Source organism: Haematobia irritans, chromosome 2 (genome assembly GCF_050003625.1).
Source record: "Haematobia irritans isolate KBUSLIRL chromosome 2, ASM5000362v1, whole genome shotgun sequence".
In the NCBI taxonomy this organism is placed as follows: Eukaryota; Metazoa; Arthropoda; class Insecta; order Diptera; family Muscidae; genus Haematobia; species Haematobia irritans.
In genome coordinates, this window is record NC_134398.1 from 19,244,839 (window position 1) to 19,270,034 (window position 25,196).

The 25,196-nt window shown below is 23.2% G+C and overlaps 2 protein-coding genes across 2 annotated transcripts in view; both read right to left on the reverse strand.

Moving 5' to 3' along the window:
* Positions 1-5,593: 5,593 nt before the first annotated feature.
* On the reverse strand, positions 5,594-12,310 carry LOC142223628 (uncharacterized). The gene is made up of 2 exons (XM_075293494.1): positions 11,371-12,310; positions 5,594-7,215 (listed from the first exon to the last, which is right to left on the reverse strand). The coding sequence occupies exon 1, from the start codon at positions 12,308-12,310 to the stop codon at positions 11,390-11,392; it is 921 nt and encodes a 306-aa protein (XP_075149609.1). The 3' UTR covers positions 5,594-7,215; positions 11,371-11,389.
* Positions 12,311-12,331: 21 nt separating this feature from the next.
* Positions 12,332-25,196, reverse strand: part of smal (smoke alarm) — a 202,723-nt gene continuing 189,858 nt past the window's right edge. The window contains exons 10-13 of the mRNA XM_075293493.1: positions 22,426-22,599; positions 17,559-17,791; positions 16,544-16,682; positions 12,332-12,780 (exon numbers count right to left, since the gene is read on the reverse strand). Coding sequence (XP_075149608.1) covers positions 12,332-12,780; positions 16,544-16,682; positions 17,559-17,791; positions 22,426-22,599 — 995 coding nt within the window. The remainder of the gene's footprint in view (positions 12,781-16,543; positions 16,683-17,558; positions 17,792-22,425; positions 22,600-25,196) is intronic.

Genomic DNA, 25,196 nt, shown 5'->3' on the forward strand with positions numbered 1-25,196 from the left:
ATTTGTAATTGAATTAACAGAAATAATTGAAATTAAAAAAAAATAAAAAATTTTTGACTTGAAAAAAAAAAATAATTTATTGGCAACATTATATTTAAGTTTAATTAATTTAATAAAAAAATAATTGAAAGTTTTAATTTAAACTTTTTATTAAAACTAAAACATTGTTGAAAGAAATTTTTATTTTCGTTAAAATGTTTATTTCGGAAATGTTTATTAAATAAAAAAATGTTTAGCTGAAATTTCTAAAGAAACAATTTTTAATTAAAAATTTTAATTTAGTTAACAAAATTTTTATTGAAAATTTTAATTTAATAAAAAAAAATTTAATTGATAGTTTCAATTTAATTAACAAAAACTAATTGAAAATGTTAAATTAATTAAAAAAAATATTTGAATTTTTAGATGAATTAATTTTTTAATTGGAAATTTTAAATTAATTAAGACATTTTTTATTACAATTTTTATTAATATTATAAGGAGTTAAAAATTTAATTTCATTAACAAAATTTTGTTTAAATTGAAATTTCTAAATTAACTCAAAAATGTTTAATTAGTTTGGCTTTAATTACAAATTTAATTAAAAAATCAATTGAGAATTTTTTAAAATTCAATTAAAATTTTAATTGGAAAAATTTTTGGTTAAATTAAAATTAAAAAGAAAAAATAAATATTTAAACATTTTAATTAAATTAAAAAAAAATTAACTGAAAATTTAAATTTAGTTAAATAATGTTTATTTAAATTTTATAATTTAATTAACAAAAATAATTTAAAAATTAAAATAAATGAAAAAAAAAGTTGACTTGAAAAAAAATTCTTTAATTTATAGTTTAATTAATTTATTGGCAGCAATATATTTTACCTTAATTAATTTAACAAAAAAATGAATTGAAAGTTTTAATTTAAACTTTTTATTATAACTAAAACAATATTGATAGAAATTATTATTTGAATTAAAATGTTTATATCGAAAATCTTTATTAAATGAAAAAAAAAATTAATTGAAATTTCTAAAGAAACAATTTTTATTTAATTATTTTAATTTAAAAAAAATTAAATTTAAGATTTGAATTTAATAAAAAAAATTTAATTGAAAGTTTTAATTAAATTAACAAAAATTAATTGAAAATTTTAAATTAATTTAAAAAAACAATTAGTTTAATTAATTTATTTTAATTGGAAATTTCAAGTTAATAAAGAATTTTTTTTATTAAAATTGTAAAAAGTTAAAAAAATTAATAAAAAAATGTTATTGAAATTTTTAATTTAACTAAACAATTTTTATTGAAATTTCTAGATTAACTCAAAAATTTTATTGAAATTTTTAATTTAATTAAACAATTTTCAATGGAAAAATTTCTAATTTAATTAATAAATGTTTAACTGAAAAAATTTAAATTATTGAAAAAATTTTAATTAATTTAATTAAAAAATTTAATTAATTAAACTTCCATTACATTTTTTTATAGGAAAAAATGTTAAATTGAAATTTTTAATAAAAATAAATTATTTTTTTTTTTGTTGAAAATTTTAATTTAGTTAAAATTATTTTAACTAACGTTTTTGAATTAGTTGACCATTTTTAATTGAAATTTCTAAATTAACTGAAAAATATTTAATTGAAAGAAAAAAATTTAAATCATTGAATAATTTTCAATTGATTTTTTTAACTTCTATTAAATTTTTCATAGGAAAAAAATGTTAAATTGAAAAATTTAATTAAACTAAATTATTTTTTTTTTTGAAAATTTTAAGTTAATTATAATAATTTTAACTAAAATGTTTAAATTAGTTGAAAATTTTTCTAATTGAAATAATATTATTACATGTACTAGAGTACAATAATGTACTTCGTACAACAACAGTCTCGAATGCGCGCATCATAGCTGATCAATGCATTTTGATAATTAAATATTTATTCGATTTTTTTTTCTTGATTTCCATTTAAAAATTTTATTGGCAAAATTAAAATTTAATCTAAATTATAATAATTCATATAGATTATAATAATTAATAAAATTTCGAAAATGTTTATTAAATGAAAAAAGTTTAACTGAAATTTCTAAAGAAACAATTTTTATTTGAAATTTTTAATTTAATTTAAAAAAATTTGAATTTAATTAAAAAATTTTAATTGAACTTTAAATTAATTTAAAAAAAATATTTGAATTTTTATTTTAATTAATTTATTTTAATTGGAAGTTTTATTTTGATTAACAAATTTTTTATTAAAATTTTTATTAATATTATAAAAAGTTTAAAAAAATAATTTAATTAACGAAATTTTGTTGAAATTTTTAATTTAACTAAACAATTTTTAATGGAAACATTTCTAAATTAAATCAAAAATGTTTAACTGAAAAAATTTAAATTATTGAAAAATCTTTAATTAATGTTTGACCTTCCATTAAATTTTTTATAGGAAAAAATGTTAATTTGAAAATTTTAATTAAACTTAATTATTTTTTTTTTGGAAATTTTAAGTTAAATAAAATAATTTTAACTAAAATTTTTGAAGTAGTTGAAAATTTGTAATTGAAATTTCTAAATTAACTGAAAAATATTTAATTGAAAAAAATTTAAATTACTGAAAAAAAATTAATTGAGTTTTTTAAACTTCTATTAAATTTTCTATAGGAAAAAATGTTAAATTGAAAATTGTAATTAAACTAAATTAATTTTTTGTTGAAAATTTTATGTTAATTAAAATAATTTAAATTAGTTCAAAAATTTTGTAATTGAAAATTTTAATTTAAATAGTTATTTGATTTTTCCATTAAAAATTTTTATTGGAAAAATTAAAATTGAATCTAAATTATAATAATTCAAATAGATTGTTGTTGTTTTTTTGATTTCAGCTTAAAACCATGCATTGACTAAACTACAAGTGTCGCTTAACCAACAGAGGAAAAGAATGTTTGTCAAATTTATTTGGGCAAAGCCCTATAGACTGCAAGATGGTTGGATGGACTCACGTTCAAATAGATTATAACAACAAGCAAATTTGTAAATAGAAAATTTTAATTAAAATTTCTTACTTAATTAAAAATTTTTTTAATAAAAAAAGTAATTTTTTGAATAGAAATTATAAAATTAATTTAAACAAATTCAATTAATTTTTTGACTTTCATTAAAAGTTTTATTGGAAAAATTGTGGTTCTATTGTAGACAGTTGGCGTTCATAATTTTCTCACTCTAGAAATATAAAATTCATTCAATTACGTTTTAATACGCAAAATTATTATCTCATATATATATACTACCTTCTCCTAACCTGTACTTAAAACTCTTATTTTTCTTACTTGACGTTATTTCAATGCCACCCACAGTTAAGTTCTTACACAGATTTTTTCTTTAAGGATTTTTACAGGATGATTGGTTGATAGATTTGTTTTTTGTTTTTTTTATACACAAAACCAATAAATGAGGCTTATTTATTTTTTTACAGGATTTTACACAGAAAATTTACAGGAGCACAGTTGAAAGTGGGACCCATAGGAATGGAACTACAGATCAAAGAGATTTTTAGAAAAAACGGGTAGTATAGACTTGTGGTGGTGATAGTGATTGAAGGAGGATTATTTTTTTTTTTAAGAATTTATAAATTTAAAATAAAACTAAAAACAGAATTTAAAATATCATTTAAATGACCCCATTGATTATGCATTGTTAAAGACCAATTAAATTTATTTTTATATTTATATCAAGAAAATATTAAAACTTTGCAAATATTTAATGAAAAATCTTCTTTATTGGTTGCCTGGTAATGTAACCAATAATGACTTATGACATGAGTAATGACATATTTGTTTCATATTATAAGCCCATTAGATATTATACTCTTTGGAAAAAAATCACCCATTGGAATATGTGGAAATATGCAATGATAGTTAGTTTTCACTTACTAGGTACCCTGGTAATGTAAGGCGTAATAACTTCTTAGTTCAATATTTAGTTTTCATCAATATTTAGTTTTTCAAGCAATTAGTTATTATATTATTAGCAATAATATAACAAAAAATAAATTTAAGAAAAACCTTGTTCCACCAAGACATTACTTGGTAATCTAACAAGTAACTGGTATTTGTGAAATAGTCTTTATTTCTTGGAATTTATTCAATTAATTAAATAAATTAATACCCATTGCAAAATGGTAGCTTCTCATTATCTTTCTAGTTAAGCGTAATCGTTGGCTGGTAGTACTATATGATAAATAATTACCATATAGGTTCTCTGTTACCTATTTCCCAGTTTCAGGAATAACTATTATTTTCTGATACATCATCAGTAAAGTGACATGTATTCGAAAAATACCAGTGTTACGAAGAATCCTAGTGTTAGGGCGAACTGTCCACATATTTCAAAACGAATTGGTTACCTTATAGGTTCTTGGTAACCTATTGTAGGTGTCAGGTGTTTTAATACTCCCTTCTAATTTTCGTAGTATGGAATTTCCAAAAAAAAAACGGACATTTAATTTGTACCCGATAATAACTGTCCTACAGAAAATTGGTTCAAATTGCCACTGGTGAACCTATCACAGGACTGCTTCCAATTTTTCAGTTTGTCAAATTTTCTTAATTTCCCTATATACTTTCCTGTATACAGTGAAACATAATCGAAGAAAATTAATGTTAATTAGAAACGTCCATATATATCAAATGGAACTGGTTACCTTATAGGTTCTTTGTAACCTATCAAAGTGTCAAATGATTTCATTCGTACTACTAACTAGTAATTGAGTTTCTCACTGCAATTTGGAATTTTTGTGGATAGATATTAGTATTCTTAAATAGAAATATAATCGATGTGAGTGATTACAAAATATCCATCAAAGCTTTAAGTTTTGCCCCACCATAGTAACGTCCTTTGGGGAAAATTTGTCAAAGGTACCCTTGATCCAGTTTACCGCAATTTTATATAAAATGTTAAATTTAAATTATCAGACTAGTTCAGTTAGATCTGTTTATGAGCAGATGTACTTTGGAATGTGTCCAAGTTATGTCCAAAAAATTAATATGTCAATGGAAACCCTATATTAAAATAAGGGGTTCCTTTCATAAGTTTTGACCAGAAATTGGACATATTCAGGGGTTGATCCATTACCCTTTGGGTGGCTGCCAGATAATTTTTTTTATTACCTATTACATGGTCAATTGATGCCTCCCCTGCTAAAGAATAGCTGACATTCCATAAGTTTTGACCAGAAATTGGAAATATTCAGGGGTCGATCCATTACCCTTTGGATGGCCACCAGATAAATTATTTTATAAACAATGGCATGGTCAATTGATTCCTCCCCCTGCTAAAGAATAGCTGACATTCTCATATCTTTGAATCTTTGATGGTATTTGTATTAGCTCTTTCTTCCAATGCCTTTCTGAGGCATTAGTTACCGAAATGGTTACATGTTATCTAAGAAGGGGTCAATTGATTTTGTTAACTTTGATAATGCTATACAAATGTGTTTCAGCAGTGCTAAAGTCGTTTATTTTGAAATTCTGTATAAGAAAAATAAAATTACAAAAATATTAATTAGTTACCGAAATGGTGATATGTTATCTACAAAGGGGTCAGTTCATAGTATTATTTTTGGTAATGATATACAAATGTGTTTCAGCAGTACCAAAGTCTTTTATTTTGAAATTCTGTTTTAGGAAAAAATTAAAAAAATAATAATAATAAAATTTTTGTAATTTTTTTTTTAATTTCGAAAAAAAATCCATATCTTTTTAAATTCGTTAATATTTTCGATTACTCTATGGAAAATTAAATTTTATATACAATTTATTTTTTGCTAAAATGTTTCATTGTGTTATGAGTTTTTTGTTAATTTTTCTTTATTTTTGTTTCCTTTTAAAAAATTCAGCTAGCATATGTTGTAGGTGTAGTGTAAAGTGGAAAATTAGTTTTGGTTTTTCTCTTAAAACTGTCTCTATACGTATGGGTGTTTGTATGTGAAATTTACTAAAATTATTTCTTACTAAATTCCAATGCAATTTTTTTAGTTTTTAAGGATTAATGGTCACCTATTGATCGGCTTTACTGTGTGTGTGTGTGTTTTTTTTTTAATTAGTCTTACTACCTTTTTTTCCTTGAAATATTATGATTTCAAATTTTCGTTGAAATATTTACAAAAAAAAATATGGCTTATGTGCTTATTAGTTGCAAATCATTTCGTTTTTTGGGAGATTTTTTTTAATAAATATATTTTTTTATTCTTTTGTTTTTAGTTTAAAACTTTAATAATTTATTTTGTTTGTTTCTTTCGTTGGCAAAATTTTCAGTTGAAGTTGTTTATATTTTTTTTTCATTCCATATAAATATGTATGTATATATAGGTAAGTATGTATGTGTATGGGTACTTGGACAATATCCTGTGTATATGTGTTGGTCTTATATTTTCACTACCATTTCTCATATTGATGTTGTTGTATATATAAAAAAATTATAAGTGCTTTTTCTTTAAAACTACTCTACTTTTTAAGAATAAATGCAAACCTAAAAAAAAAACACAAATCACAAAAAAATCCTTAAAGTCCTCTTTAAGTTTCGTACAAAAAACTCTAATATTAGTTTTTTTTCTTTTAGTGTATGTTTCGTCAGTTGTGATTATAAAAGAGTTCGTCTATTTTATTTTATGTGAGTGGGTGTGGTAAACTGTATGTGTGTGGTTTGTTCGTATATCGGCTTGTGTGTGGGTGTGTGTGAAGTTTAAAGAAAAGTTTAGACCTCAAGTCTATACTTTCAAGCTTCTTTTGTTCCATACTTGGTTCACTTATTTTTCGTGTAGTTTCAAAATTCCTAAAAGTTTACATATTTTTTTCTTCTAGTTTTTGTTTCTTCCATTTCGTTTCGTTAAGGTAAAGCATACGGTGTTCTAGTTGTTTCGGTTTCTGTTTTCTTATTTTTGTTTTTAATTTTATGAGGGCTTAAGTTTTTCCCCCATATTATTATTAGTGGCAGTCTTTATGTTTGCCACTTCCTTCAATATTACCATCACAATTTTCTTTATATTTCTTGGGAGTTTTTCCCTGTTTTTATTTTTCCTCAAAAAAGCTTTGTGTTACACAAAGCTTTATTTACCTTTTTGTTGTTATTGGCTGATTGAATGACTAACATTTTTTTTCATTTTGGTAAAAATATGCTGGTCAGTCCTTGTATGTTGAGGAATAGGGCTTTCGTGTAATTTCAGTAATTAGAGTTTTAGAGCTGGAAAGATAGTGGATAAAATAACAAAAATATATAAAATATGCTGACATTATGTTTTTTTTAATACATAATACATAATATTGTATAAAAATTCGGAAATATTAAATTTGAATAAAATTTTGTTTAATATAAAAAACAAGAATAAGGATTGAAAGCATGTAGCGGACTACATAAATTTTAATTCTATAAAAAAAATTTGTCAGAACATTATTTCTATAGAAAATTTTGTCAAAATTTTATTTCCATAGAAAATTTTGTCAAAATTTTATTTCTACAGAAAATTTTGTCAAAATTTAATTTCTATTAGAAATGTTGTCAAAATTTTATTTCTGTGAAAATTTAGCACAATTTTATTTCTAAAGCAAATTTTGTCAAAATTTTATTTCTATAGAAAAATTTTGTAAAAAATTTCTTTCTATAGAAAAATTTTACCTCAATAGAAAAATTTTGTAAAAATTTTATCTCAATAGAAAATTTTGTCAAACTTTTATAACTATAGAAAATTTTGGCAAAATTTTATACCTATAGAAAATTTTGGCAATTTTTTATTTCTATCAGAAATGTTGTCAAAATTTTATTTCTGTGAAAATTTGGCACAATTTTATTTCTAAAGCAAATTTTGTCAAAATTTTTACAAAATGTTATTTCTATAGAAAATTTTATGAATATTTTATTTCTCTAAAAAATTTAGTCAACATTTTTTTGTATTTTTTTTTATTTGTATAGAAACATTTGTCAACATTTTATATCTGTAGAAAATTTTTATTTTTATTTCTATAGAAAATTTTCTCAAAATTTTGTTTCTATAGAAAATGTTGACAAAATTTTATTTCTAAAGAAAATGTTGACAAAATTATATTTTCATAGAAAATTTGACCAATTTTTTTTCTATCGAAAACGTTGTCAAAATTTTATTTTTGTAGAATATTTGGCAAAGTTTTATTTCAATAGCAAATTTAGTCAAAATTTTATTTCTAAATAAAATTTTGCCAAAATTTTATTTCTATAGAACAATTTGTCAAAATTTTATTTCAACTGAAAATTTTGTAAAAATTTCATTTCTATAAAAAATTTTGTGAAAATTTTGTCAACATTTCATTTCTATACAAAATTTTGTCAACATTTCATTTCTATAGAATATTTTGTGAAAATTTGATTTCTTTAAAAAAAAATTGTCAACATTTTATTTATATAGAAAGTTTCCTTATAATTTTAATTCTATAGAAAATTTTGTCACAATTTGATTACTATAGAACATTTTGGCAAAATTTTGTTTCTATAGAACATTTTGTGAAAATTTTATTTCTATAGAAAATTTTGTTAAAATGTTATTGCTGTAGCAAAGTTAAAATTTTATTTCTATAGAAACTTTTCTCAAAATTCTATTTATATAGAAAATTTTCTCAAAATTTCGTTTGTATAGAAAATTTTGTCAAAATTTCATTTCTATAGAACATTTTGTCATATTTTATTTTTATAGAAAATGTTGTCAACATTTTATATCTATAGAAAATTTAGTCAAAATTTTACGTCTATAGAAAATTTTGTCAACCTTCTTCTGTGGAAAATTTTTTAAAAATTTTATTTCTAATAGAAAATTTTGTCAAAATTGTATTACTATAGAAAATTTTGTTAAAATACAATTTCTATAACAAACTCAAAATTTTATTTCTATAGAAAATTTTCTCCAAATTTTATTTATATAGAAAATTTTCTCCAAATTCCATTTCTATAGCAAATGTTGTCAATATATTAATTCTATAGGAAAGTTTGTCAAAATTTTATTTCTATAGAAAATTTTGTCAAAAGTTTTTCTATAGAAAATGTTCACTAAATATTATTTGTATAGAAAATGCTCTCCAAATTTTATTTCCTTAGAAAAATTTTTTAAAATTTTATTTCTTTAGAAGATTTTCTCAAAGTTTTATTTCTATAGAAAATTTTGTCAAAAATTTTATTTGTATAAAAAATTTTGTCAAAATTTTATTTCTGTATAAAATTTTGTCAAAATTTTATTTCTGTATAAAATTTTGTCAAAATTTCATTTCTAAAGAAAATTTTGTTTCTGTAGACATTTTTTCCAAATTTTATTCCTATAGAAATTTTTTTTTTATAGAAAATTTTGTAAAAATTTTATTTCGATAGAGAATTTTGTCAAAATTTTATTTCTATATACGATTTTAACACAATTTAATTTCTATAGGAAAATTTGTAAAAATTTTATTTCTATAGAAATTTTGCCAAAAGTTTATTGCTATAGAAAATGTTAACAAAATTTTTGTTTTATAGAAAATGTTTACAAAATTTAATTTCTATAGAAAATTTTGACAACATTTCATTTCTATAGAAAATGTTGTGAAAATTTTATTTTATAGAAAATTTTGTCAAAATGTTATTTCTATAGAAAATGTTGTCAAAAAGTTATTTCTGTAGAAAATTTTGTCAAAATTTTATTTCTAAAAAATTTTATTTCTATAACAAATTTTGTCAAAATTTTATTTCTATAACAAATTTTGTCAAAATATTATTTCTAAAGCAAATTTTGTCAAAATTTTATTTCTTTAGAAGATTTTCTCGAAGTTTTATTTCTATAGAAAATTTTGTCAAAAAATTTTTTTATACAAAATTTTGTCAAAATTTCTTTCTGTATAAAATTTTCTCCAAATTTTATTTCTATAGAAAATTTTGTTATAATTTTGTTTCTATAGAAAATCTTGCTAAAGTTCTATTTTTATAGATTTTTTTTTTTTAATTTTTATTTCCATAGAAAATTTTGTTAAAATTTTATTTCTATTTTTGTTTTATAGAAAATGTTTACAAAATTTTATTTCTATGGAAAATTTTGTCACAATTTTATTTCTATAGAAAATTTTGTCAAAATTTTATTTCTAAAGAAAATTTTGTAAAAATTTTATTTCTATAGAAAATTTTGTAAAAATTGTATTACTATAGAAAATTTTGTTAAAATACTATTTCTATAGTCAAAATTTTATTTCTATAGAAAATGTTCTCCAAATTTTATTTATATAGAAAATTTTCTCCAAATTCCATTTCTATAGCAAATGTTGTCAATATGTTATTTCTATAGGAAAGTTTGTCAAAATTTTATTTCTATAGAAAATTTTGTCAAAAGCTTTTCTATAGAAAATGTTCTCTAAATATTATTTATATAGAATATTTTCTCCAAATTTTATTTCCTTAGAAAAATTTTTTAAAATGTTATTTCTTTAGAAGATTTCCTCAAAGGTTTATTTCTATAGAAAGTTTTGTCAAAAAATTTATTTGTATAAAAAAGTTTGTCAAAATTCTATTTCTGTATAAAATTTTGTCAAAATTTTATTTCTGTAAAAAATTTTGTCAAAATTTCATTTCTATAGAAAATTTTGTCAAAATTTTGTTTCTATAGAAAATTTTTTTATAGAAAATTTTGTAAAAATTTTATTTTGATAGAGATTTTTGTCAAAATTTTATTTCTATATAAGATTTTAACACAATTTTATTTCTATAGGAAAATTTTTAAAAATTTTATTTCTGTAGAAATTTTGCCAAAAGTTTATTGCTATAGAAAATGTTAACAAAATTTTTGTTTTATAGAAAATGTTTACAAAATTTAATTTCTATAGAAAATTTTTTCAAAATTGTATTTCAATAGAACATGTTGTCAAAATGTTATTTCTATAGAAAATTTTGTCAAAATATTATTTCTATAGAAAATGTTGTCAAAATGTTATTTCTATAGAAAATTTTGCCAAAATTTTATTTCTAAAAAATTTTTATTTCTATAACAAATTTTGTCAAAATTTTATTTCTAAAGAAAACTTTGTCAAAATTTCATTTCTTTAGAAGATTTTCTCGAAGTTTTATTTCTATAGAAAATTTTGTCAAAAATTTTATTTTTATACAAAATTTTATTTCTGTATTAAATTTTGTCAAAATTTTATTTCTATAGAAAATTTTGTCAAAATTTTATTTGTATAGAAAATTTTTTTCAAATTGTATTTATATAGAAGATTTTGCTAAAGTTCTATTTTTATAGAAAATTTTGACAAAATTTTATTTCCATAGAAGATTTTCACAAAATTTTATTTCCAAAGAAAATTTTGTCAAAATTACAACGAAAAATACTTTTCAATTTATACCATTTCCTGTACTCACCTCAAATCCATGCGTTTCATCAATGATACCACAGCCTATTAGTTGTTGTTTGTTCATCTTGTTCGTTATGTTGTTTTTGTTGTTGTTGTTGAAGTTTAAATAAATTATTTGTAGCATTTTCCTGTGACTCTAGATCTTTTGATGCTTTCACATTGCCAACAACATCATCATTTGTAGTATCACTATCACTTCCATTGATGGTGGTGGTAGTTTCATTCGGGGCCTTAATATGATCCGAAACTTGGTCAATATTTTCAAGAGCTTTTTGTATACTCAAAATTTCCAATGAGGAAGGCATATAATAATCACCATCTTCATCACCTCGATCATCTGATAAAATATCATCACTATCATCGTCGGGATTACAGTTTTTGCTGGTGAGGGAAAGCTTTAGAGCTTTCAAATCTCGAGTTTTCAAAGAATTATGATAGAAAGCTTGTGATGTTTGAGGTCTCGAGGCTAGAGACGATGATATGGTTTTTCCACTTTGCAGGGTGTAGCTTAATTGGGGGGCCACCACTGCAGATCGGGATGTGGAATGTTGTTGATAATACAAAGCCTCATTATCCGGATACAATTGGGACATTTGATGCGGATGGTGATGATGGTGATTGGCATGTTTGGGCATAGTTGTACTTAATATGCTAAGCCTCTTTTGCTGCTGCGGCTGTTGATGGCTATGATGAGGCTGCTGGTGACCATTTATTTGCTGCTGCTGCTGCTGCTTGAAATTCTTTGGGTTATTGCTTGCTGTGATATTTGTTGTTGCTACTGATGCTGATGATGTTGCTGGCACTAAAGTCTTGATGCTGCTACCATGATTGTTCTTATTGTTACTACTACCAACTACTTGGGATTTTCTACTAGTATTTGTTGTTGCTGTTGTTGTATTATTATTATTTATAGATGATGATGCGGTGGCATTGCCACCATTTGGCATCACCTTTTGTTGCGTCTCAAACTAAAGGTTATCTGGATAGCTGCGGAAATTATAGGTTCTGGCCCTTTGGAATTGCATGGTGTCAGCATTATTGGCATTATTGCCACCACCCACTCCCACACTACCACCCACCGTCGCTGTATTATATGGATTGATCATGGGCGCTGTGGATTGGGAATTCATGGTACCCATGTTGTCATCGTAATTATGCTCATTACTCAGATTACTGCTGGCCTTACTGCTCATTGTATTGCTACCGCTGTGACCCTTGATGGGTTTAAATATTGCCGTGGTGGCATAATATTTTTCCATTGGCGGTGGTGGTACTTGAGGCGGTCGTGGAAATATACTACTCAGCGGTGGCGGTGGTGTGCGGCGAACATTTACATAGCCACCCGGTGTGGAATTGGACATTTTCGAGGGCATATAGTCCTGCATGTGGGGTACAGCATAACCGCCTTCAGGAACATCTAAGCAAAAATAGGGCAAAACAAAACGAAAGGCAAAACGAAAAGTTGGAAAGAAAGGAAAATGCAAAAGAAAACAAGCCATTAAAAGTTTGTTGTTGGTATTGATATTTTTGTGTGGTGGTTTATAATGTAATATTGTTATGGCCTTAAAAACAAATTTTCGTCAAATCATCACTTAAGGTATTTTTTTTTGGTCAGCCAATACAAGGTATGGCTATAAATCAAAATGATGAAGAAGAAAGTAACACAATAATGTTTCTTTAAACTATGGGGCAATGCTTATGAGTTTGTCGATGACAATGCATTAGGGATGTCATTTTAATTTTTTTTATAAAATGGAAAATTCTACATTTAAAATTGTATTATTTTTTCCTTTTATCAAAATGGAAATTTTTATACTGAATATTGTTAGCCTACCAAATCAATCAAAACTCCGGATCAATTCGTTTAAAAATAAATTCATCTATAATTTCCAATATCCAAAATTTTTGGGTTTTTTAATATTATGTATATAATATTTTAATATCAACTTCATAGGACGAATTACTAAACGAATTTTTACTAAATTTAAAATTAAATTCTGATCCCCACAAAAAAAAAAAAAATTATAAAAAAACGCAAAAATATTTATAAATTGTAATCCCTAAAAATGGCATTGTATCAATGGATTAACAAATTGTCTTTAATGAAACATATTTGCTTTAAAAACTGTTATTGTATTCTATTTAACAAATATGACCAATTTTTTTTTTTAAATCAGCAAACATACAACAATCCCGTGAATAATTTAAAAAATCCCCAATTTAGGGATTTTCGTAATGAGCATTGGATTCCATTACATTTTAAGTGAGAACACCATTGGACAAACATTATTCAAAATCAAAACCATAAATTCTAAAAAAAAATCCTAACTGCCTGGAAATTTTAAAAATCCCTTTTATATTTTTACAAATCCCAAAAAGACATAAAGGATTTCATTGTAAAAAACAAGAAACAAAAAATATACAAAAAATAAAAATTATTTATACATTTTAATCCTTAAAACAGCGTCGCTATATCAATGGATTAACATACAAAAACGCAAAAATATTTATAAATTGTAATCCCTAAAAATGGCATTGTATCAATGGATTAACAAATTGTCTTTAATGAAACATATTTGCTTTAAAAACTGTTATTGTATTCTATTTAACAAATTTTACCTTTTTTTTTTAAATCAGCAAACATACAACAATTCCGTGAATAATTTCAAAAATCCCCAATTTAGGGATTTTCGTAATGATCATTGGATTCCATTAAATTTTACGCTAGAACACCATTGGACAAACATTACTCAAAAAAAAACCGTAAATTCTAAAAAAAAATCCTAAATACCTTAAAATTTTAAAAATCCCTTTTATATTTTTACAAATCCCAAAAAACTATTTTGCAAATATTTTAAGAATGCACTAATAATTGCAATTTATCAAAGTTTAGAATATAAAAAAACAAAAAATAAAAATTATTTATACATTTTAATCCTTAAAACAGTGTCGCTATATCAATGGATTAACATAAAAAAGGCAAAAATATTTATAAATTGTAATCCCTAAAAATGGCATTGTATCAATGGATTAACAAATTGTCTTCAATGAAACATATTTGCTTTAAAAACTGTTTTTGTATTCTATTTAACAAATTTTACCAATTTTTTTAAATCAGCAAAAATACAACAATCCCGTGAATGATTTAAAAAATCCCCAATTTAGGGATTTTCGTAACGATCATTGGATTCCATTAAATTTTAGGCTAGAGCACCATTGAATAAACATTATTAAAAATTAAAACCGTGAATTCTAAAAAAAAATCTAAATACCTGGAAATTTTAAAAATCCCTTTTATATTTTTAAAAATCCCAACAAACAAAGGATTTTATTGTAAAAAAACAAAAAACTAAAAATAAAAAATAAAAATTATTTATACATTTTAATCCTTAAAACAGCGTCGCTATGTCAATGTATTAACATAATAATCCAAAAGTAAGCCAAAACAATTCCTTAGAAAATTTATAAATCCCCAAATTGGGGATTTTTCGTAATGAACTTTGGATATCATCAGATTCTAAGCTAGAACACCTTCTGATAAACAATGTTAAAAACAGAAAACAGAAATTCTTAGTCAAATCCTTGGAAAATTGTAAAATCCCATTTATGTGTCTATAAATCCCAAAAACAAAATAATTATAAATTATAATCCCAAAAAAAAAATAGTATGTGATTGGACTATAGTATTAACACATATGATTAAAAAAATGTCTTGGGTATTATTTACCTAATTTTTCTAATGGTTTCTCGGTACAGCAAAAAATTAAACAATCCCCTGAATTATTTATAAATCCCCAATTTTAAATATTCTTAATTAAATTTGGATACCTTCAAAGTTTTGCATATATTCAAAGTTAGAACAACATCTAACACCCACTGTTGAAAAAAAGGACAAACACACACATTTTTCCCCACTCCCTCTCAATCCGGAAAAGAATTCTAAAATTCCCAAAAATATAGGGAACTTGAAAAATATGAATATTTCTGGTTTTTGTGATTTAATTGATATCGACCAGTAAAATATAGACCAAATATAGTTTTTAAAATAAACACCTTATAACCTGAAAAACATTTTTATACCAAACATTTATGGGCTTTGGGATCAATTAAACAAACAACCTTTGGGTCCTATTAAATTAAAAAAATTTAACTACACTATTTTATAATAAATATTAAAAGTTATATTCTAAAACTTTGGTAAATTGCAATTATTAGTGCATTCTCAAAATTTTTGCAAATCCCCTCGTTTTGAGTTAGAAGAAATTCAAAATCTTTTAAAACAATAATAATTTTTACAGATTCCCGGGAAATTTTAATATCCCCACTTTTTAAGATTCCTAGTTTAATGTATATTCCAAATAATTCCTACATAAAAGTATTTTATATTTGCCTTCTATCACTATTTATTTGACTGACAGAATAAAAACCTGAACCATAAACTTTTACAAATCCTCTATACTGAAATATTTGCCCCTCACTCTTCTTATATTTGCAAATCCCCTCGTTTTGAGTTAGAAGAAATTCAAAATCTTTTAAAACAATAATGATTTTTTAGATTCCCGGGAAATTTTAATATCCCCACGTTTTAAAATTCCTAGTTTAATGTATTTTCCAAATAATTCATACATAAAAGTATTTTATATTTGCCTTCTATCACTATTTATTTGACTGACAGAATAAAAACCTGAACCATAAACTTTTAAAAATCCTCTATACTGAAATATTTGCACCTCACTCTTCTTAAAAATCCGCAATATAAAAAAAATTTGAAATTTTTTTAAGCATTAGAAGAATTTCCCATATTAAAAATTGTTTAAAACAAATAAATATGTTATATATTTTTTTTAGTTGTATTTTTTTTCAGTTTCCGTATCGCATTTTTTTAGCATTAGAAAAATCTCCCATGTTAAGAATTTTTTAAAACAAATAAATATTTTTTATTTTTAATTTTCTTATTATTTTTGTTGTTCAATTTCCATATCGCAATTGCCATCCCTACAAGCCAATGTTTTCTTATGGTTTCATGAGTCTTAAGTTTTTAAGGCCATAATTTATGGTGGATTTAAGTGGGTGAGGGTCAAAAGGTTGAAAATGACAGGAAACAATTCTTCCTTTATCATTGCCTTTCCTTTTGAATGGTTCCCTTGTTCCTATTATTGGCCGATGTGGCGTTCACTTACCTGTATAGTCTGGTGTCATGTTACATTGCAAATCATTAACAGCCGCATAACCATTTACGCCACTGGTGTACATATTTACATTGAAGGGTTCATGATAGAGGCTATTCTTGCCAATAGAATCATTATCATCTACGCTGGCCTGTAAATGAATGAGTTATAGAGAAAATAATTAATATAAATTTTTTTTTAAATATAAGAAAATGTACCAAATACTTTTTTATAGAATATAAAATAGATATATTTTTATTTAGTAAACTACAAAAACATCAATTAAAAATGTCTATGACTATAAAGAAAAAGTTTTCATGGAAAAATTCTTTTTAAGTGTAGTCAAGACGAAACTTTCTATTAATAAAAAAAATTTACAAAATATATCTATAGATATAAAAAAGGTAATAACTAAAAATTTGTCCATTGGTGAAAATAAATCTCCATTTGGAAAAACCTAGTTAAAAAACTTATTATATTTGTAAAAACAAAATTGTCAAAAATAGTCATAGATATATGAACCATATATAAATATTCTTTAGTAAAAATTCTATAGTAAATTTAAAATTTTCTTTAATTTTTTTTTTTAATTCTTTATTGTTGATTGGTCTTTTTTGTATAACATATATAACAGCAAACCTTGGAATAAGTCATTACTCATTTTGTCCTTGATGCTAGTTTGTTTGTTGTTATTTTTTCTCTTTATTAAGACCAATAACCAAATTTCAAGCCAAAAACTTTCTTCCTTTCTCCCAATATCTTTGCTCATTTTCATGGCATCCATTCAAATTTGTAGGTTTCTTCACCACCACTCTCAAAAAGGCGGGGCAAAAAAAATCTGTTTCCAATTTTTTATGACTATGTTTTTGGGTTTTGGTTTGCTTTAGTCTATCATTATTTTCCATTTTTATTTATTTGTTTGTTTTCATTTCAGATTTCCACCAAAACCAAGTTTTTTAGTTTTTTTTTCCTTTTCCATTTTAGTTTTATGTTTGTTTTCTTGTGTATTTCCACATTGAATACTTACTTTAATTCCTGTGCCATTTGGTCGATGTTTATCAACATTGCCACCCAATGTATTTGGATTAAAACTATATTGGAATGCATCCAAAACATTGCTACCACGAGCCCTTTTCGTCCTGGAGACGATAAATAATATGATGGCCACCAACAGTATAATGATGGTAGTTAAGACGACAATAACAACACCAATAAAATTCTCATCGGAGGGTTCTTGATCGATGGGTTTGGGTGCAATTACTGAAAAGAGAGATGGAGAGATTGAGAATGAGTGAGTGAGTGCGTGGCAATGAGAGTAATATGGAAAACAAAGAGTACGAGACACTATAACAATGGTATATAAGATAATGGTAGTTTATTTGTATTCAGTGAATTAATGAAGTGTATAATTATTCAAATGAACAGTAAAACTTTTTGCTGAAACAAAAAACAATTTCAACACAGACAAAGTTTCTACAATAATAGTTTATTTGTGTCGTTTATTTTTTATCGGATTCAATGGAAAATATGTTTTTTTAAATGAAAAAAAAAAAAACATATTTTCCTAATAATCGGGAAACATCATCAATATTTTTTTACAATTGTCTTTACTTTGGTGACTTTGGCATTGATACAAAACCATCTCATAAGTCATTTATTTATAAAGAAAATTTTGTCAAAATTTTATTTCTATAGAAAATTTCGACAAAATTTAATTTCTATAGAAAATTTTGTCAAAATTTTATTTCTATAGAAAATTTTGTCAAAATTTTATTTCTATAGAAAATTTAGTAAACATTTTATTTCTATAGAAAATTTAATCAAAATTTTATTTCTATAGAAAATGTTGTCAACATTTTTATTTCTATAGCCAATTTTGTTAAAATTTTATCTCTATAGAAAATTGTGTCAAATTTTTATTTCTATAGGCAATTTTGTCAACATTTTATTTCTATAGAAAATTTTGTCAAAATTTTATTTCTATAGAAAATTTTCTCAACATTTTATTTCTATAGAAAATTTAGTAAAAATTTTATTTCTATAGGAAATTTTGTCAACATTTTATTTCTATACCAAATTTAAAACAATCGAAGAAGAAATTTATTTCTATAGAAAATTTGTTGAAAATTTTATTTCTATCGAAAAAGTTTCGACAAAATTTTCCATAGAAATAAAATTTTGGGAACTCTTTTTTTAGAAATAGAAATTTTGACAACATCTTCTATAGAAACAAAATTAGAAGATCCTTCTATAGAAACAAATTGAGAAATGTTCTATTTAAATAAAATTTTGACATCATTGTCTACCAAAATAAAATTTTACCAAAATTTTCTATAGAAATAAAATCTTGACAAAATTTTCTATAGAAATAAAATTTTGACAAGATTGTCTACAAAAAGAAAATTTTGACAAACTTTTCTATAGAAAAAAAATTATTTCTAAAGACAATTTTGTTAAAATTTTATCTTTATAGAAAATTCTGCCAACATTTTATTTCTATAGAAAATTCTGCCAAAATTTTGTTTCTATATGAAATTTAGTCAATATTTTATTTCTATACAAAATTGCAAACAATCGTAGAAGTAATTTATTTCTATAGAAAATTTGTTGAAAATTTTATTTCACATTTTGTCAAAATATTATTTCTATAGAAGATTTTGTCAAAATGTTATTACTGTAGAAAATTTTGAAAAAAAATTTATATATAAATATTGTCAATATTCTATGTCAATAAAATTTTTTTTAAAAATTTATTTCTTTAGAAAAGTCACATTGGTATTTCTATCGAAAATTTTGTATTGCTATAGAAAATTTTGCCAAAATTTTAGTTCTATCAAAAATTTTGTCAAAATTGTATTTCTATAGAAATTTTTCTCAAAAACTTATATCTATAAAAAATTTTGCCAAAATTTTATTTCTATAGAAAATTTTGTAAAATTTTTATTTCTATAGAAAATTTTGCCAAAATTTTATTTCTATATAAAGTTTTGTCAATATTTTATTTCTATAGAATATTTCGCCAAAATTTTATTTCTATGGTAAAAGAATTCTATTTCTATGCAAAGTTTCGACAAAACTTTCCATCGAAATAAAATTTTGAGAACATTTTTTTGTAGAAATATAAATTTTGACAACATCTTCTATAGAAAAAAATTTTAGTTGATCCTTCTGTAGAAAAAAAGAAAAAATATAATTTTTCTATTGAAATAGAATTTTGACAAAATTGTCCACAAAAATAAAATTTTGACAAACTTTTGTATAGAAGCAAAATTTTGACAAAATTTTCTATAGTAATACACTTTTGACAAAATTTTGTACAGAAATAAAATTTTGAAAAAATTTTCTATAGAAATAAAATTTTGACAAAATTTTCTGTAGAAATAAAATTTTGAAAAATTTTCTATAGAAATAAAATTTTGAACAAAATTTCTAAGAAATAAAATTTTCTATAGAAATAACATTTTGAAAAGTTTTTCTATAGAAATAAAATTTCGACAATGTTTTCCATAGCAATAGAATTTTAACAAATTTCTCTATAGAAATACAATTTGAAAAAATTTTGACAAAATTTTCTATGTAAATAAAATTTGGACAAAATTTTCTATGGCATTAAAATTTATTGATATCTTTTATAATAATAAAATTAGGAGAAAATTTTCAATGGAAAGAAAATTTCTAGAAATTTTTTTATAGAAATTAAATCTTGTCAAAATTTTATTTCTGTGGATAATTTTGGCAAAAAATTTTTCTGTACAAAATTTTGTCAAAAGTGTATTACTATAGAAAATTTTGTCAAAATATTATTACTATAAAAAAATTGTTAACATTTGATTTCTATAGAAAATTTTGTCAAAATTCTATTTCTATAGAAAATTTTGTGAAAATTTTATTTTTATAGAAAATTTTGTCAAAATATTATTACTATAAAAAAATTGTTAAAATTTGATTTCTATAGAAAATTGTGTCAAAATTTTATTTCTATAGAAAATTGTGTCAAAATTTTATTTCTATAGAAAAGTTAGCAAGATTTTTATTTCTATAGAAAATTTTGTCAAAATGTTGTTTTTATAGAAACTGTTTTCAAAATTTTATTTCTATATATAGTTTCGTCAATATTTTATTGCTATGGGAAAATCAATTCCAATTCTATGGAAAGTTTCGACAAATCTTTCCATCGAAATAAAATTTTGAGAACATTTTTTGTAGAAATAGAAATTTTGACAACATCTTCTATAGAAAAAAAGAAATTTTCTATTGAAATAAAATTTTAATTGTCTACCAAAACAAAATTTTGCCAAAATTTTCTATAGAAATAATAAACCCAGCCAACTGAATTCAAATCGATGATTTGACAGTGGCATAGGAAAAGAGATATGTTTGTTTCGAATTTATTTCGGCATAAGCCGGCTATCAATATAAAACCTTTTTTCGGAGGGTTCAAGTGTGGTTTTTGTTGGGTTTAATAAACTGCCTGAATTTATTCTGATAATTGGTTGATAGTTTTGCTGCAAGTACAGGATGCTGATGAGGAATGTGGTAATTCCGAAACGTGCGTCCATCCAACCATCTTGCAGTCTATAGGGCTTTGCCCAAATAAATTTGACAAACATTCTTTTCCTCTGTTGGTTAAGCTACACTTGTAGTATAGTCAATGTATGATTTTAAGCTGCAATAAAAAACAACAACATTGCAGAAATAAAATCTCGACAAAATTTTCTATAGAAATAAAATTTTGACAAGATTGTCTACAAAAAGAAAATTTCGACAAACTTTTCTATAGAAAAAAAATTTTGACAAAATTTTCTATAGAAGTACAATTTAGACAAAATTTTCCACAGAAGCAAAATTTTGACACAATTTTCTATAGAAATAAAATTGTGGCAAAATTTTCTACAGAAATATAATTTTGAAAAAATTTTCTATAGAAATAAAATTTTGACAAAATTTTCTATAGAAATAGAATTTTGACATATTTTTCTATAGAAATAAAATCTTGACAAAATTTTCTACAAATAGAAAATTTTGACAAACTTTTCTATAAAAAAAAAATTTGACAAACTTTTCTATAGAAGTAAAATTTTGACAAAATTTTCTATAGAAATAAAATTTTGACAAAATTTTCTATGGAAATAAAATCTTGACAAAATTTTCTATCGAAATAAAATTTTGACAAGATTGTCTACAAAAAGAAAATTTTGACAGACTTTTCTATAGAAAAAAAAAATGTTGACAAACTTTTCTATGGAAACAAAATTTTGACAAAATTTTCAACAGAAGCAAAATCTTAACAAAATTTTTTATAGAAATAACATTTTGACAAAATTTTCTACAGAAATAGAATTTTGACAAATTTTTCTATAGAAATAAAATTTTGACAAAATTTTCTGTAGAAATAAAATTTTGACAAAATTTTCTATGGAAATAAAATTTTGAAAAAATTTGCTATTTAAATAAAATTTCTTGATATATTTAATAGAAATAAAATTAAGAGAAATTTTTCTATGAAAATAAAATTTCTAGAAAAATTTTTATAGAAATAAAATTTTCTCGAAAATTTTCTCGAATTTTTATTTCTGTGGAAATTTTTTTCAAAATTTTATTTTTATAGAAAATTTTGTCAAATTTTTTTTTATAGAAAATTTCGTCAAAATTTTGTTTTTATAGAAAATTTTGTCAAAATTTTATTTCTATAGAAAATTTTGCAACATTTTTTTTTCCTATAGAAAATTTTATTTCTTTCAACAAATTTACCAAAAATACTTTATCTTCTACCAACTTTATAATTTAAGCTTTCATTGTTTTTTAATATAACCCGAAAAAGTAATTCAAAAAGGATAAAACGAAAAAGAAAACAAAAAAATAAATCCGAACTGGATATCAAAGAGGAAACTTACATTGTGGTCCATTATTATAGTTGCGTTCTCCATTAAGACTTGTTGTTGGCATTTTACCACCATTTTTATTATTATGATGATATTCATTACTTTGTAAAGGATATTCACGGGTATCCTGGGGCAATAAGGCGCCACGTTGTTCCTGTTCGTCTGTGAAATTTCCCACGGCTGGCACTGCAGGATCCAAAAAACGAAGAATGGCATGAAATGAAAGACAAAGAAGAAGATGATGAAAAAACTCAATTTAATATGGCTTCCAAGGAGGCTTATGGTAGGGAGGAAAATATATATTTTCTTTAAATCAATCCATAAAAATTCAATTCAATTGTAAATTTGATTTAGAAAAGATTCTACTTGAGGTGTATAGCTCAAAGATATTTAATAAATTTCCATTAAAAAAGAATAAGACATTATTTAAATTCAGTTTAGAAAATACACAAAAATTATTACAATTGGTAACCTCAATCTGGCCTTTGATTGAATTACAGTATTCTTTAAAACTGACCCCATAAATAAATAGAGCCTACATTCCGTCACCTTTTTTTTCTGTTGGGGATTTAAAATTTTATAACAAATACAATTTTAGTATCTCTTGGGGTAGAAGTAGAAATTTAAACTGAAAAAATTAGTTTTATTTACTTTAAGTATTTATTTAGCCATGGTAACTGAACTCTGTATACATATCCCTTCCTTACTTTTAGGATCTAAACGAAAATAGACATCTGCCCCATAAAAGATTTCCTGTTGCTTTTGTTGCAAATATTTTCCTTAGGCTAGGCATTAAGGTCTTATATTCTTTTGTCCTTCCTCCCCCTCTCTCAAAAAATCACACATTATAGTGCGTAACACTTTTTTTCGAAAAAACTCTCTGTATGTAATGTAGTAGGTCCTTATCCTTTGAAAAGTTTTAGTTCATGTATGGATTGTAGCATCTCCTTTTGGGATCCTATGTGAAGGATCATATTGTTCCAATTTATACAACAAAAAACCAAAAAGATTTTAATTGACATGACAACCAAATAGGAATTCCTTTGTCAAATACGGTGATTTACACCGGAGGTATAGAACTGTGAAGTCAAACAAAATTTGACAAAAGAGAAGGGTACGTATTTGTTCACATACAAAAGGCTACAGAAAATTGTTTAGTCTTCCACATCACCACAAATCTGAGATATCCACTAGGATAAATAGGAGATTGTGATATGGGAAAAATTGAAATTAAAGGGGAGATCTTATGTGGATATGGTTTAAAGGTAAACGGAAATTTCTTTAATGAAATCTACCCAATTTAATTTGATTAATTTCTGCTAAAAAAAAGATAATTTTTAAATAATTAATTTAATAAAATTTAAAATTTTCTAAAGAAATAAATCTTTGACAAAATTTGCTATAAAAGTAAAATTTTGTCAAAATTTTCTATAGAAATAAAATTTTGTCAAAATTTTCTATAGAAATAACATTTTGACAATATTTGCTATAAAAGTAAAATTTTCTCACAACTTACTATAAAAGTAAAATTTTTACAATTTTTTTCTATAGAAATAAAATTTTTGACTACATTTGCTATAGAAATAAAATTTTGACAAAATCTTCTAAGGAAATAAAATGTTGACAAATTTTCTAAGTAAATAAAATGTTGACAAATTTTCTTTGGAAATAAAATTTTGACAAATTTTCTATGGAAATAAAATTTTGACATATTTTCTATAAAAGTACAATTTTGACAAAATTTTCTATAGAAATAAAATTTTGACAAAATTTGCTATATATGTAAAATTTTCTCAAAATTTACTATAAAAGTAAAATTTTCACAAAATTTTCTATAGAAATAACATTTTGACAAAATTTATCTATACAAATAAAAGTTTAAAAAAGTTTATGTAGAAAAAAAATTTAAAAAAATTATACAGAATTAGAAATTCTAAAAAATATTTCTATAAAAATAAAATGTTGACAAAATTTTATATAGAAATAAACTTTTGGCAAAAATTTCTAGGGAAATAGAAATTTTGATAAAATTTGCTATAGAAAAAAATACAAACTTTTCTATAAAACAAAAAATGGATCAACCCCAGGACCGGTGCAGGGTTAATCCCTGGTATGTATGGACCAGTCAAGTTCTGGTCGAAGTGTATGGAATGGACCGGTCATTTTAACATGGGTTTGTCATTGGCTGGGAAAATTTACACTTTAGGACACGACTTGGACGCATCCCAATGGACAAGTCCTGGAACAACTTAGTAGGACTACCCCATAGACAACTGCTCATGAAACAGTCTGGGACAAACTTTTAGACCCCTGTTTCCATCCGTATCACACCAGAAAGGAATATGTTGAACAATAAATAATTCTGATAGTTGTATTATATTAAAAGTGTGGATTCAAAAAGATTTTAATATAAAGTGAGTATAAAAATCCATAAATTATAAGACAATTAAAAATGTTAATACCAGTCCTGTAATTGTTCAATTAGTGGCACTTTGCACAAATTTCCCGTAGGGTTTCTATAGAAATATAATTTTGACCAAATTTTCTAGAGAAAAAGAAATTTTGGCAAAATTTTCTATGGAAATAAAATTTTTAGAAAAATTTTTATATTAATAGAAATATCAAATATATATAAAAATAGAAAATCTGAGAAAATTTTTTATAGAGATAAAATTTGGAGAAAATTTTCTAAAGAAATAAAATTTTGGGAAAATTTTCTATAGAAATAAAATGTTGACTAAATTTTTCTACAGAAATGAAATTTTAAAACAATTTTCTATAGA

Excerpts from the sequence above, each read along its gene's own strand:
- LOC142223628 (XM_075293494.1), bottom strand. The coding sequence starts at position 12,310 with ATGCCAAATGGTGGCAATGCCACCGCATCATCATCTATAAATAATAAT.